Below are 14,532 nucleotides of genomic sequence, written 5' to 3'. Positions count from 1 at the left end.
TTGGCATTTTTCCTCTCCGATCTCAGCAGCTTAATTGCAAACATGCATCTTTGTCTCAACTAAAAGAGCCACCTGAATTTCTCAGCGAGTTAATATTGGAACAGCCGCGCAAAACACTGTACACAAGCAAAGCTGATCTAATCTGCGGCAGTGAATTAGTTCATTATTGTGCTCTAGACAATTTATAACGCCACCTGATCTCAGAGAGGGCGAATCTGCGCTTGAGTGTGTGTGTGTGTGTGTGTGTGTGTGTGTGTGTGTGTGTGTCGATGGCCTAAGCTTGCTGACGTGGTGGTGGTGGGCCGTCTCTCTTCAGAGCAAGCCGTTTGATTTAATATCTCTAAGTGTGAATAAATTCCTGTCACAGCCCATTAAAAAGGCCTTGGAGAGATCGCAGCTCTTATTAATTCTGTGGCGTTCCTCTCCGCTCTCCCCCCACCGCCCCTTTTCCCTTCCCCCCAGTTTTTTAATACCCCACTAATTACCGTGTCTGCCCTCTATATTCGAATAGAAAAGTGAGATATTATAGGGTAGAATGTTTGTAATTTCAGACAGGACTCTGAACGGGTGGCGAGCACATAATGAGCAGGGTTTTGGCATCAGCCGTCGTGGCTCTTATCGCTGGAGTGGCACTGGGGTTGTGGAGACTGATAAACAAACGCACACACAGCTGTAATGAGAGCTGGCTCGTCTCACCACACACACGTGCACGCACACACACACACACACACACACACACACACACACACACACAGTCCTTTTTACTTACAGTATACTTTATGCCATTCTCTTTCCATGATGATCCACTTCCTGCGTTTCCCATGTGTGCTGAGCTGAGCCTGTAATAATTGGTGTGTAGTGGGTAAACAGACAACGTACAGCGTCGATCAAGCGATAGGGGAGGATGTCTAAGAATTTTAAACCTTATATTAAGACAAAGAAATACGTATCTGGAGTGCATTTGCAGTGTCGTTATGTGTTTCATGCGTTAAAAAAACTATTAGCAAGAAATAGTTTGTCTTCGTGCTTGTTTCAGTATTCGGATAATTGCCTATAAAGGCCATGTATTTAAAGCAGTGCTGGAGGAAGGAAAGTCCATTCCAGATTATTTCTCTTTAATATTAGGGCAAATGATTAGCTGCGTCACAAGGAATTATTATTTTTTTTATATTTATAAAAAAATATGTTTTTTTATTTGTTTGTTAATTGCTTACCTTAATTGCTTAATTACTAAATAATTAATTTTTATGAAAAAGGACATTTTTATGTAGCTATCAAAACTTTGTCTAATTAATCAAAAATTAGTTTTAAAATCTTTTTCTGTTTAGTTTTTTCCTCGCTCGTCAACTAAGACGAAGCTGACATCATTCGACCGTAAAAAGAATATGATTTCCTTTTAAATACAAAGCTATCTTTGCTATTTTTCCTTCTTTCCCCATAAGAGGCAGAAAAAAACCCCTTTTCTTCAGATCAGACTTAAATGTGGAATTAGTGCTTAGCTCGCTCTCACAGATATCTCCCTCTCTTTCTCATGTTGTCAGTGAAGTGATCACTGCGCTCCCGATAGTCAGAGAAGAGATGAAAGCGCTTACTGTGGGAGAGATGCGAGAGAATGCCTGCCTGAGACTTTATATAGAAAACACTCTGCGCTGTAGCAAAGCGTTTACCTATATTGAATATTTTAACTAGTTTTTATGTGTCGAGATTGATTTGGAAAATGATGTACATAGTTCATAAGGAGCAGTTTTCTTTTTTTCGCTTTCACATATCATGGCTTTTCCAATTGCATCAGCTTTTGCCGCAAGTAGCGCTCATCCCTCCTGTGGCCATCGTGCCTCCCACTCAGTCTTCTCTCTCCTGCTCGTCCTTCACCTTGATCCTGTAATCTGTAAGGAGAGCATCCTTTCTCTGTTCTCCATCTCTGTCTGATCACAGAGGCCCAGGCTCGCTTTCTGTAACACTAGCTTTCAACCACCGGTCTGTCACTCCAACCATTAAGGCCTAAATTTTACATGTATTTGATTAGTTTCTTTTTCTTTTTTCTTGTTTGTTAAAGGTAAAAACCAAAATGATAATCAGATTTTTAAAACAAATACCAGAATAGAGAATATAGATAGGCAGACCATGTGAACTTACTGATGAAGATACCTACCTTGTACTTTCCAATCAAACACCTACATTTATTTATTTATTAAAAGAAATGAATCTATTTAAGTAATTTAATTGTGGGCTGATAAGTTTATGACGTGTTGCATATCAGAGTACATGTGTTTTTATCTGCAACAACAAACCACGTAACCAAGTACAGCACAATCGATAGGTTGGGTAGATCGAGGGTGAATGGTGATAGAACTTGATTGAAAAATGATCAGGAACACAACTCGGATCAATGAAAAGTCTCTGCTCTGTGATATCGACGGCACGGCACTGCTTTCAATGATGTACCTCTTCAGACATAGTAGCAGAGTTCTTTCTTTTTTCTTTTTGATTTTTTTCTCATATATTTTAAGTGTGTGGGGTTTTGTCTGCTCAACTATTTGAGCAAAAGCATAAACCTGATCGAGCATAATAGAGGATGGTGCCAAGCATGCAACTGCATGCTGCACCTGTCCCCTCTGGTAACACAGAATCATAGTCACTTTGCTGCAGCTTTGATCTGAGTTACTACTTCAACCACCGAGTTCATTTTTCATTTGCTGATGATGTCCACCCCTTACTGCAGGAAGCTGCCAAGCTCAGTGCACATAGTTTCGTTCCAGCATAGCAGCAGCATGAATTCAGATGTCTGCTCTTATTACTGCTGCAGGCCACGCTGGCTGACTTCAGCTCTCTGCAACTCTGAAGCACTTCTTGAGAAAACGTGAGAGCCTACACTCCTTATTATATCACGACAAGATTTGTGAGGTGTTGTGGGAGGAGAACGAGGAGGCGCAGCAGTGGTATTAGCGAAGCTCTTCCCTGCCTTCACCTGCTTAATCCCCTCACCTCAATGCTTCACACTTCAGACCTGTAATTTCCACTCCATCTGCAGTAACGAAAGCAGCGGTTTTAGTTTACCAAGAATTTGTTGACTATAGATTGATGACGGCCTGATGAAAATCTTGTTCTCTTATAGTTCAGGAGTGTATTCATTTTTCCATTACACCTATAAAAAAATCCTGTCTGTTCATGAGTATGAAATAAATGTTTAAGCTTTTCAAATAGGATTTAAATAGCAGTAAGTCCTGAAGCGTTTTATTTCCTCAAATACCATCGAACTTTGCTAACGATTATAATTTATTACATACTAAAGAACATGTCATTCAACACATTTTCTGCATTTGTTGAAGGAGCTTGAACCTTCGCAAAACAAGTTTACTCTCGTTATCAAAATGGCCTTTGGGTAGTCATATATACAATATCTCACAAAATTAAATGCAACCGTTTGAGTATATCTTCTCAACGTGCAGCTTGTGTAGCAGTATAGATTTACTGTCCTCTGAAAATAACTCAGCATACAGCCATTATTGTCTAAATAACTGGCAAAAAAAAGTGAGTACACCCTAAGTGATAACAGCTGTACGTCATGTAACCATGCAAAGCCGCATGTCCTATACATCATGTTCATGTTTTTGTTTGCTTGACAGGACCATACAAATGTATGTATCTTGTATTAGAGCAGTTAAAATTTGGTGCTTTGAGTACAATTCTCTTATACTGACCACTGGATGTTCAACATGGCACCTCATGGCAAAGGACTTGAGAATTAGAATTGTTGCTCTCCACAAAGATGCAGAGGCTATAAGAAGATCGGTAACACCTTAAAACTGAGTTACAGTATTGTGATCAGGGTCATACAGAGGTTTTCCAAGAAGATTCTATTTGGAACAGGCCTCGCAAGGGTCCATCAAGGAAGTTGTGTCCTCATGCTGTGTGTCAGGTTCAGAAACTGGCAAAGGTTGCAGAAGCTGAAGGTCCGCTTGTCAGTGCTCAGCACACTGCAGCAAGTGAGTTTGCATGTCTGTCGTCCCAGAATGAAGCCTTTTCTAAAGCTGGCTCACAAGAAAACCTGCTGAAGACTACCTGTCCAAGAGCATGAATTACTGGAACCATGTGAAATCCTGTGGTCTAAAGTGACTAAGTTAAACTTGTTTGGCTCAGATAGTGTCCAGCATGTATGGCAACGCCCTGGTGAAGAGTACCAAGAAAATTGTGTCCTGCCTGGTGGTGGTAGTATCATGTTCTGGGGCTGCATGAATGCTGCTGGTACTGGGGAGCTGTGGTTCATTGAGGGAAACATAGATTCCAACATGTACTGTGACATTCTGATGCAGAACCCTCCCTTCAGAAGCTGTGCAGAACGGCAGTTTTCCGACATAATAACGACACCAAACACACCGGCAAGATGACAACCGCAAAATATTGACATTTTGGTTTGAACACAGTTTTTACATGTTCGCTTTGGGTGTCCTCACTTTTGTAAGATACCATATATAAAATCTAATCCACTTTTGGCACGCTATGAAACATCTAGTAAAGATTTTTCCTGATTAGTGGTTTAGAGACTTTTGTAGCTGTGACTGAATATCATCCTGTAAATTAATTTCTCAGTGAAAAGAGGAAAAAAAGCCTCATGCATTTAAGCTAATTGTGTTAACACAGTCTGCTGCTTCTGTGATTTATTTTTTTATATTTATTTTTCGCAACATGCTGCCTACTGAGCCACCAATCATGCATTTTGAGAAAAGGGGACCTGGATCATCGAACATCTGTCTACAGGCCAAAATTTGGCCGTGGGGCCAGACTTTGGACACCCCTGAATTGCGCTATTAAAGCTATACACCCTTGTTTCTTCACCAGCCTACTCTTTCGAATAATGAATAAGCTTGAAAATGCTTTAATATCACAAAGAATGTTTAACACCCCCCCACCACCACCACCACCATTACCACCTTGAATACTTTCCAGTGTCGGTTTCAGAAAGGAAACACTGGAGACTCCTAAATGTAATAAATAAACCTCACTGGAAGCTTTGCCATTTTAACAATTACACACATTTTTACTCGGTGTTTGTGGAGTTCCTATAGCAGTCCTTGGAGAAGCTGCTATTATAGAAAAGACAATGAGTTGGAACAAGTGCATTAACATAAACCTGTCCGATTCTCAGTGGAATAAATTCTGATATTGTGTCGAGTTGTGTGTGTGGAATAAACAAGACAGTTTGTGTCATTATTGAAAAGGAACGAATAACTGGGTGCTGTGATGAAACTGAATGGCTTTTTTGGAGGCTTAAAATCTATTGCCTTGACCTGAAAGATTTGAGAGGGTGAGATTTTTTTCCCATCAGCTTTTGATCCTTTGTCACAAATTATTATGGATGTTCTTTTGAGCTTCAGAGAAGGAAAAGCGGAACAGAGAAGCCAAATGAGGTGCTATGTTTGAACTTTTGTAAAACGTAGTGCAACAGGAATATCAACGTTTTCTTACCATCTTCAGATTGTATTGGATAACCGCAAGCTAATAAATTGCTGCAGTGTGCTGAAGCTGATATTCATGCCCATATTCCTTCGCTTTGTCAGAGGCTGTCTTAAGAGTATGCACTTGTCTGTTTGAGAAATGGATATTCAAGCTTGATGAATTGCTATACCAACACTTATCTTGCTCCTTCTTTTGACAAATTCTCTTGGACATGGATTCTACACTCCTGTGCCAGGGGATTGTGCCAGTGATTGCATTGTGCACTTGCGGCAAATAGGACAGCGATGCAGTTTTGCCGTGATCTCCTCTTCCCATCCCATCTCAACAGTTATCCATAGGGTCGAAGTCTGGGGACTGTGTAGACCACTGAAGCAGTGAAAACTTGCTGTCATGTTTTTGGAACCATTCGGTGATGATATGTGCCTGGTGACATGGTGCATTATCATGCTGGATGTGTTTATCCGAGTGTGGAAAAACTGGAACCAGGGGAGCCATGAACTTGGCCAGCAATGATGTTCAGAAACGCTGTGCAGTTCAGTAGTGCTTCTGTGGGTATCAGGGGTCTTAAAGCATGTCAGCAAAACCTTCTTCACACCATCACACTGCCACCATCAGTCTCTTTGTGTTTGCATCAAGTACACTGGCTTTATGGACTTTGGATGTTTAATCCAGTTTAGGTTCTCCCATGCCTGCTGGAGATGCACTTTTCTCATTCTTTGCTGACAATCTCGGCAGCCCACATGGTCTCAAATGAGTTGAATTCCAAGTGCAATAAGTGGGGTGTGTTCTAAGATGATATTTTGCACAGCATTGGAATTCAAATGGGATTATCCTTTATTTCCCACTGTAGTTCCCCTTTGACTCCTTTGATACATCTGCAGCATTAGGCATCTTTAGTAGTGTGCTTTTTGCACTGTTTCCACTAACCCCTTGAAATGTCATGTGTGAAAAGCCCTTTTGCACAAAGCTGCTTGAATGAACTGCAAGCCTGGTGTATTTCAACACTCCATTGAACACTAATTCCATACTACCACATTGTAACCCTGCATTTGTACCACAATCGTGTGATGTATGACAACATCTAAAGACTAATAAACTGGGACATTCATTAATTGTTCTTGGAAGAAAAAAAAAGCTTCATCCTGGTCCGAGGCTCCAGAGCCTATTTGCAGATTGTGGGAGGACATCAGTGTGTGGAGAGAGTCTGAAATTCCACACAGAGAGCAGCCTGAGCTCAGGGATAAACTAAGGATTTCAGGAGCTGTGATTTGGCAACTGTTTATTTACACACTTTTTCATTGCGTGGCCCCTTCATGCACCTGCTCGATAATTTCCTAGAAGATCATAGGTGACTAAAAAAGAACTAGTTGTAAATTGCCTCAAGCATCTCAGCTTTTCTAGGCAAGGGAGTTTTTTTTTATATTGAATTGTTGAAGCTAAAAACTATTTTGAGGAAAGAAAAGATTTCTTCTTTTGTCATCGTTTTTCATCATCATCATAACCAATCAGGGGTTCGGAATGTAATATGCAGCTCAGTCGCCTGACTTGGACTGCAGAGCCGAAGTATTTCATCTTTTTTTGATTTATTTAACTGCTTTTAGGTCTTTGTTGTATCTTTCAGTCCAGTCTTTGAGGCAGTTGTGTCTCATTTTAAAAGTGTGTATGATGTGTTTCGACGCATTTATAATAGCACTCAATTCACACCATGATTGTGTTACTACGTTCATTCCACCAGCACATAATTGGTAACTGATCTTGAAACGAGAGCTATTTGATCAAATTTACATCTGCTGTCAGTCCTTTCATTTCCATGTGTTCAGTCATGAGTGATAATGTTTGCACTTTGAATTATAATGCATTAATTATAATGCTATTTTCTTCATAAGGAATTATTTTTAGGCAGATCTGGACAATGTGCTCTGAATAAGGAATGAATTTCCTATTCAGCTATTCTTTTGCTATATGAATTGTACTATATATCCCAAATAAGTCGGATTTTTCCTGTCTGTCTGTGTGTGTGTGTGTGTGTGTGTGTGTGTGTATGTGTGTGTGTGTGTGTGTATGTATATGTGTGTGTATATATATATATATATACAGTGCCCTCCACGATTATTGGCACCCCTGTTTAAGATGTGGTCGTGGACCTCTAAAAATTCTCCTTTTTCTTAAAACAACATAGAACCCAAATGCAAAAAAAGAGAAAAATCCAACCTTTTATTTAAGTACATTACTTTGGTGGTAAAAAAATCACACATTTAGAAGAAAAAAAAAAACCTTGAAATCATGTGTGCCACGATTATTGGCACCCCTAACAATTCCTCTGAAAAATTTTATTGTTTTTTTTTTTAAATATATTTTTCTGTAGTTGCTAAGGTTGGTCAGGGTATCTAAGGACTTTTAATTAGTAATTCATGATTTCCTGTTTCCCTGGGGTATAAATATGACGTGACACAGAGGCCTAATTCTCTTACCCATTTGTCAACATGGCAAAGACAAGAGAACACACCATTCAAGTAAGGCAGATGTGTGTCGACCTTCATAAGTCAGGCAATGGCTACAAGAAAATAGCCACTCGCCTTAACTTGCCGCTATCTAAAGTCAGAGGAATCATTAAGAAGTTTAAAACAACTGGAACAGTGACAAACAAGGCTGGAAGAGGTCCCAAGTTTATCTTGCCACAACGCACAGTGAGGAGGATGGTAAGAGAAGTAAAAAAATTTCCCAAGCTCACCGTCACAGAATTGCATCAAAGAGTGGCATCTTGGGGTCACAGAGTCTCAAAACAACCATCAGACGCTCTCTACATGCCAACAAGCTGTTTGGGAGGCATGCAAGGAAAAAGCCTTTTCTCACTAACACTCACAAACGTAAACGTCTGGAGTTTGCTAAGCGGTACTGGGACTTCAACTGGGATCGTGTGCTTTGGTCAGATGAGACTAAGATTGAGCTTTTTGGCAACAAACACTCTAAGTGGGTCTGGCGTAAAACAAAAGATGAGTATGCCGAAAAGCACCTCATGCCCACCGTGAAGTATGGTGGAGGATCTGTGATGCTGTGGGCCTGTTTCTCTTCCAAAGGCCCTGGGAACCTTGTTAGGGTGCATGGCATTATGAACACTTTGAAGTACCAGGATATTTTAAATAAAAACCTGATGGCCTCTGCCAGAAAGCTGAAGATGGGTCGTCATTGGGTCTTTCAGCAGGATAATGATCCAAAACGTGGCAAAATCTGCACAAAAGTGGTTCAGCAGTCACAAACTCAAGGTCCTCCCATGGCCATCTCAGTCCCCAGACCTCAACCTAATCGAAAACCTGTGGGGCGAGCTAAAGAGAAGAGTGCATAAGAGAGGACCCAGGACTCTGGATGATCTAGAAAGATTGTGCAAAGAAGAATGGTCAAAAATCCCTCTCTTTGTGTTCTCCAATTTGGTGAAATGTTATAGGAGGAGATTAAGTGCTGTCTTGTTGGCAAAAGGAGGTTGTACAAAGTATTAACATCAGGGGTGCCAATAATTGTGGCACACATGATTTCAAGGTTTTTTTTTTCTAAATGTGTGATTTTTTTACCACCAAAGTAATGTACTTAAATAAAGGTTGGATTTTCTCTTTTTGCATTTGGGTTCTATGTTGTTTTAAGAAAAGGAGAATTTTAGAGGTCCACGACCACATCTTAAACAGGGTGCCAATAATCGTGGAGGGCACTGTATATATATATATATATATATATATATATATATATATATACACAGTACAGACACACTGAAGGCATCAAAACTATGAATTAACACATGTGGAATTATATACATAACAAAAAGTGAACTGAAAATATGTCATATTGTAGGTTCTTCAAAGTAGGCATCAAGAGAATGCCAAGAGTGTGCAAAGCAGTAATCTAAGCAAAGGTGGCTACTTTGGAGAACCTACAATATGACATATTTTCAGTTGTTTCACACTTTTTGTTATGTATATAATTCCACATGTTAATTCATAGTTTTGATGCCTTCAGTGTGAATCTACAATTTTCATAGTCATGAAAATGAAGAAAACTCTTTGAATGAGAAGGTGTGTCCAAACTTTTGGTCTGTACTGTGTGTATGTTTGTATGTATGTATGTATATATATATATATATATATATATATATATATATATATATATATATATATATATATATATATATATATATATATATATATATATACACACACACACACACACACACACACACACACACACACACACGTGTAAATGTGTGTATATAATATATATAAATTTCTTTTTTCTTTCAGAAACTCAAACAGAAGAACCAACAACTGAAGCAGATAATGGACCAGCTCAGAAACCTTATCTGGGAGATTAACTCCATGCTAGCTGTAAGGAGCTAAAACACACATTCTTACTCGTGCACACACACACACACACACACACACACACACACACACACACACACACACACACACTCGCAAGACATTATTGTCTACACACATTGCATTAATGAGATGTGTTTTCACTGAGCGTGAAGTGGAAAGATAGCAGAGACAGAAGAAGGGTACTGAGGTGAAAAATTGCATGAGGAACGACAGAGTGAAATGTGGTGAATTTTGCTGCTTGTTCGTGCTACATGGTTGAGCAAGGATTCATTCGATTTGCCTTGAATTCAATTTCCAGAAAGAACATTTAAAAGACGGAGTGGATCTCTTATTTGTTGTGATAAATGTAATTTTTAAACGTGTTCCAAATATTTGTAAATCCGAAAATAATTTGGAACGTTTCTTTTTTTTAATCGAAATATTTCATGACATAAAATGTAGCAAGAATATGTTACAGTATTTATGTAATGTATATTGAAGTGTTTTTCATTTGATGCATAATACCAGAAATTCTGGCAGCTTTATAATGCAAAATTATTAAACACTATATAAATAGTGCTTTAGAAAGGTCCTGTTTTTTAGTATTTATGATCTACTGATGTTTTTGCAATATAAAAAAGTGTACCAAATGTTAATGTGTCAAATTTAGACCCAAACACTTCCAACACATGCAATACACTGTTTTAAAACCTGGTTTATAATTACGACGGCGTATTAGGGCCAAAATGGGATTAAAAAAAAAAAAAGTAAGTCAAATCTTACAAATCTGCAAAAAACCCAACTTTACTTTTCCTTTGGATTTAGCAACAAGGAAATTTGTTATTTTAGTCCAGAATCACCAGATCATCATACTGGAAATATTCAAGTTTTACACTTTAAAATTTCTATTTTCTTCTTGTAACTTTTTCAGTTTTAAACTAGAAAATTTAAACAAGCATTTCCTTGTGGATAAATTCAATGGAAAAGTAAAGTTTGATTAGATCTTCCACTCCAAGCAAAATGCAAAACAAGTGACATCTGCTCAACCTTGCAAAGTGTATACCGTATTTTTTGGACTATAAGCCGCTACTTTTTCCCCATGCTTTGAACCCCGCGGTTCAAACAACGAAGCGGCTAATATATGGATTTTTCCTTCAAAGCCAAAAAACTGAGCCCATAACATTAGACCAATGAAATTGTGGAACGGGTTCAGGTGAACCAATGAAACTCTTTATGTTAAATCAGATGCGCTCCCACTGAATCAGACCGCACCACATCATAAATATGGATGAGGTTCCTCTGACGTTTGAGCTGCCGCTCACTCACTAACTCCAGTTGCAACAGAAATCTTATAAGCACAGACAGGTTTCCAAAACTCGTGCTTTTTTATTTTTCTTGGCAACAGCGTTACGGGTTAGTCAAAGAAACTTAGGAATGAGCATCAGAAAATACTAAGCGACGGCGACGGCAGCCTATTCCCAAAATGCCACTCTGCTCTTAAAGGAGCCACAACATATTTCACCCGTTACACCGTGTAACAGACACTGTCTTTCATTAAAGCCTGTGTAAAGTTCATTCGTTTCAGTGTAGCGGCTTATATATGGGTGCGCTTTATAGCCTGGAAATTACGGTAAGAGGTTTTCTTCCTTGATAGAACCCCCCCCTCCGCCCCCCCACCTAACCGTGGCAAATTTCCTGCCCCTACCCTTCCAATTTTTTTTTATTTAATCCAATATTGGCCCTAATACTACGTCATACATATTTCATCAGAAAACTTTTATAAAAGTATTTGTTTATGCATTAAAAACAGGAGGGTGATCTCAGGTGTCAAATAATGCGGTGAAGGCGTACATTAACTGTGTAACAGTGTCAATTCAAACCAAATAGTGGATAATTGACCGATAAATACAATTTAATTGTCATTGCATAGTACAGGTACACAGCAACGACATGCAGTTTAGCATCTACCAGAAGTGCAAAAAGTAGCCATGGCTGCTCATCAGGGATAAATACACACTATTCACTTTCACTTTTGAAACTAAAGCTGCTTTGAGACAATGTCTGTTGTAAAAAGCGCTATAGAAATAAACTTGACTTGAAACTTGTTTTTATACACTGACCTAATGGTGTAGTGTAAAGTTCAGTAGGGTGATGGTGGATGGAAAAAAGCTGGCCCTGAACCTGCTGGTTCTGGTGCACATGTTCCTGTATCTCCTTCTTAAAGGAAGGAGGTTAAACAGTTTATGACTGGGATGTGAGGAGTCCATGATAATGTTGTGAGCTCTGCACAGACATCTGCTGTGGTGAAGGTGCTCAGTGCCAGTGGTGGTCTAAGGTGTCAGTGATGCGTTAAGTGATATTGACCACACTTTGCAGGGCTTTACGTTCACACACATCGAACCTCCGCACCATACAGTGATGGAGTTGGTCAGGATGCTCTCGATGATGCAGAGGTAAAAACTTGTTAAACTACCCAGGGAACAGATGGGCTTTCCTGAGACGTCTCAAGAATTACAGGCGTTGTTGTGCTTTCGTAACCAGAGCTAAAGTGATCTGATGCCAGGACAGATCCTCAGAGATTTGAACTCCCAAGAAATTAAAGCTAGAGACTCCATCTCAGTTCCATTGATGTAGACTGGGAAATGTCTCCTGCTGTTAGATTTCTGAAAGTCCACGATCAGCTCTTTAGTCTGCGTGGCGTTGAGGGTCCGGTCGTTGATGGGAATGTTAGTGTTTTTGTGGTGGCAAACTTTGACGAAGATGATGCAGAATAATTTCCTATAATTAAAATTTGTGATTTTTTTTTGAGAACTTAAGTTTAGTGTAATGCATTTTTTTATCTTTACAGTTTGTCCCTTATTCTAAATAAAAATGGATGACCATCATTTTAAAATGTAGCTAAACACCGACTCTGCTGAAGCACTCGTCTCTCTGCTACAGTCAATAAAATAGATTTGGGACCATTTAGGTGGTGATTTAAATGGAAACTTTCACCTCACTGTGATCTAAATGCAGTAAAACTAATAGATTTTTTAGGACCTACAGCTTGTGAGGAGCGTTTGGAGAGAAGGTGTGCGTCATACCACTTGGATTCTGTTTTTGTTCGTGTGTCTCCACCAGGCACTGCTCCTGAATTACTGCCTTTTCAACGTGGCAAATGAATCACTTAAATGTTAACGCAATGCAACTGCCAAGCTCCGAAAAAAGAAGAATGAAAAAAAGTCAACCATCTACCACCAAATATGCCTTTTATTCATTTTCTTATAAATCATTCATACAAAATTGGCATTATTCTATTTTCTTTATTATCTCTATAAAAATTCTTTTGTTAATTACAGGAGAAAGGAGGATGGACAGGAGGGTGCAAAGTCATAATGTTGGAAAAAAAAAAAGCACAAATAAAAAAGAAGCAGTTCTCAGATGCGTTTGAGTAAGTAGTCTAAAGTGGTCATGCAAGTTTGCAGATGTTCGAGAGCTCGCTGAGAGACTCCAAGTGAATGTGAAGCTGCTTATGTAGCAGGTTACATCTTAACATAATTTTTCTTTCTTCATTAATGTAAATAAATTCAGAGCCCGAATCTAATCAAAAGGCACAATCGGGCACAGATCAGTGCTCATGCCCTGCCATGACTCTAAGTGCTGTAACGCCAGTTTCCTTATTGCTAGTCAAAGTTATGCAGGAGATAAAGGAAAAAAATATAAATGTCCTGTTCATGTGATGCTAGTTACAGCTTTATAAAGGAAGAACAGCAGAATTCTCTAAACCAAGCCTAATGACAAAAAAAAAATTAAGTATGAAATGTTAAAAGAACACACATTAGCTGGAGAACATCTTTACCCTTATGGCTGCTGCCTACCACAAGTCTTTGGAAAGGGTTTATGCAGCAGCGGCAGCAGCCTGAGCCTTAAAAAAATAAATAAAAAAAATAATAAAAATAAAAAAGGGCCAGTGAACGACGAAAGTGTCCGAACAAATGGTTACCACTGTGTGAAATCACATAATCATCGTCTGATTGCGCATTTATACTCCACATTAAAGTTAGAGGCCAACGGCACATTACAACAAGCTGCATATACTTTTGTCAGTTTGGGTTATAAGGAGAAGGGGAGGAAAAATAAAAGAGAACGTCTTGCACAAAATGATCTTTTTTTCGATGCTGTACAAATGTCAGAACATTCTGTCCATTTTGTGCGAGTGTGTGAATACTGTACATATTTGAAAGAAAATACAGTTTATGTACAGCAAGGCTGCATTCATCAAACGGCGGTTTTCATCAGTGTACAAGGCTGAAAATGAGAAATGTCAATCGAGATGGTTACAACAATTTCACATTCATAGACCCCGGCTTGATATGAAATTAATTTCAGAGGATTTACTGATCTTAGCAGTTCACCAGATGTGCACCAGTGTTTTCGAGCTATTACTTTTTAATTACCATCATCAGTCATGTTTAAAGAAAGACGGAGAAATTAAAACACGGCTAAAACCTTCTGCAAAATTGCCTTTACTCTGCATTCATAACACATGGTGCTGCAAATCAAAGCTGCATCTCTGTAATAATGGATTCTAACAAAAATCCTACATCGAGATGGTTAAGACAAAATAAAACACTGCAGTCACAAAAAGCAGACGGAACCAGACTCGGATTCGCTTTGGGGCGTTTCATTTCTTGCTCAATTACCTAAAACTCTCTCATCTCTCGCTCCGGATTGGATCGACAATACAAGT

General features: G+C 39.0%; 1 protein-coding gene across 7 annotated transcripts in view; it reads left to right on the top strand.

Moving 5' to 3' along the window:
- The window catches only part of med30 (mediator complex subunit 30), a 60,482-nt gene that overhangs the window by 10,641 nt on the left and 35,309 nt on the right, over positions 1–14,532 (top strand). For 3 of the 7 annotated variants that reach the window (XM_046834409.1, XM_046834411.1, XM_046834410.1), the window contains exon 5: positions 9,744–9,827. In XM_046834409.1, the coding sequence (XP_046690365.1) occupies positions 9,744–9,827 (84 nt within the window). Of the gene's footprint in view, positions 1–9,743; positions 10,380–12,651; positions 12,896–12,923; positions 13,944–14,532 lie in introns of those variants that run through there. The other 4 variants (XM_046834412.1, XM_046834413.1, XM_046834414.1 and 1 more) reach the window with 4 other exon arrangements.

Source organism: Silurus meridionalis, chromosome 22, assembly GCF_014805685.1.
Source record: "Silurus meridionalis isolate SWU-2019-XX chromosome 22, ASM1480568v1, whole genome shotgun sequence".
Taxonomy (NCBI): Eukaryota; Metazoa; Chordata; class Actinopteri; order Siluriformes; family Siluridae; genus Silurus; species Silurus meridionalis.
Note: the sequence above shows the minus strand (reverse complement) of the source record. Positions and strands in the feature narration are given on the sequence as shown.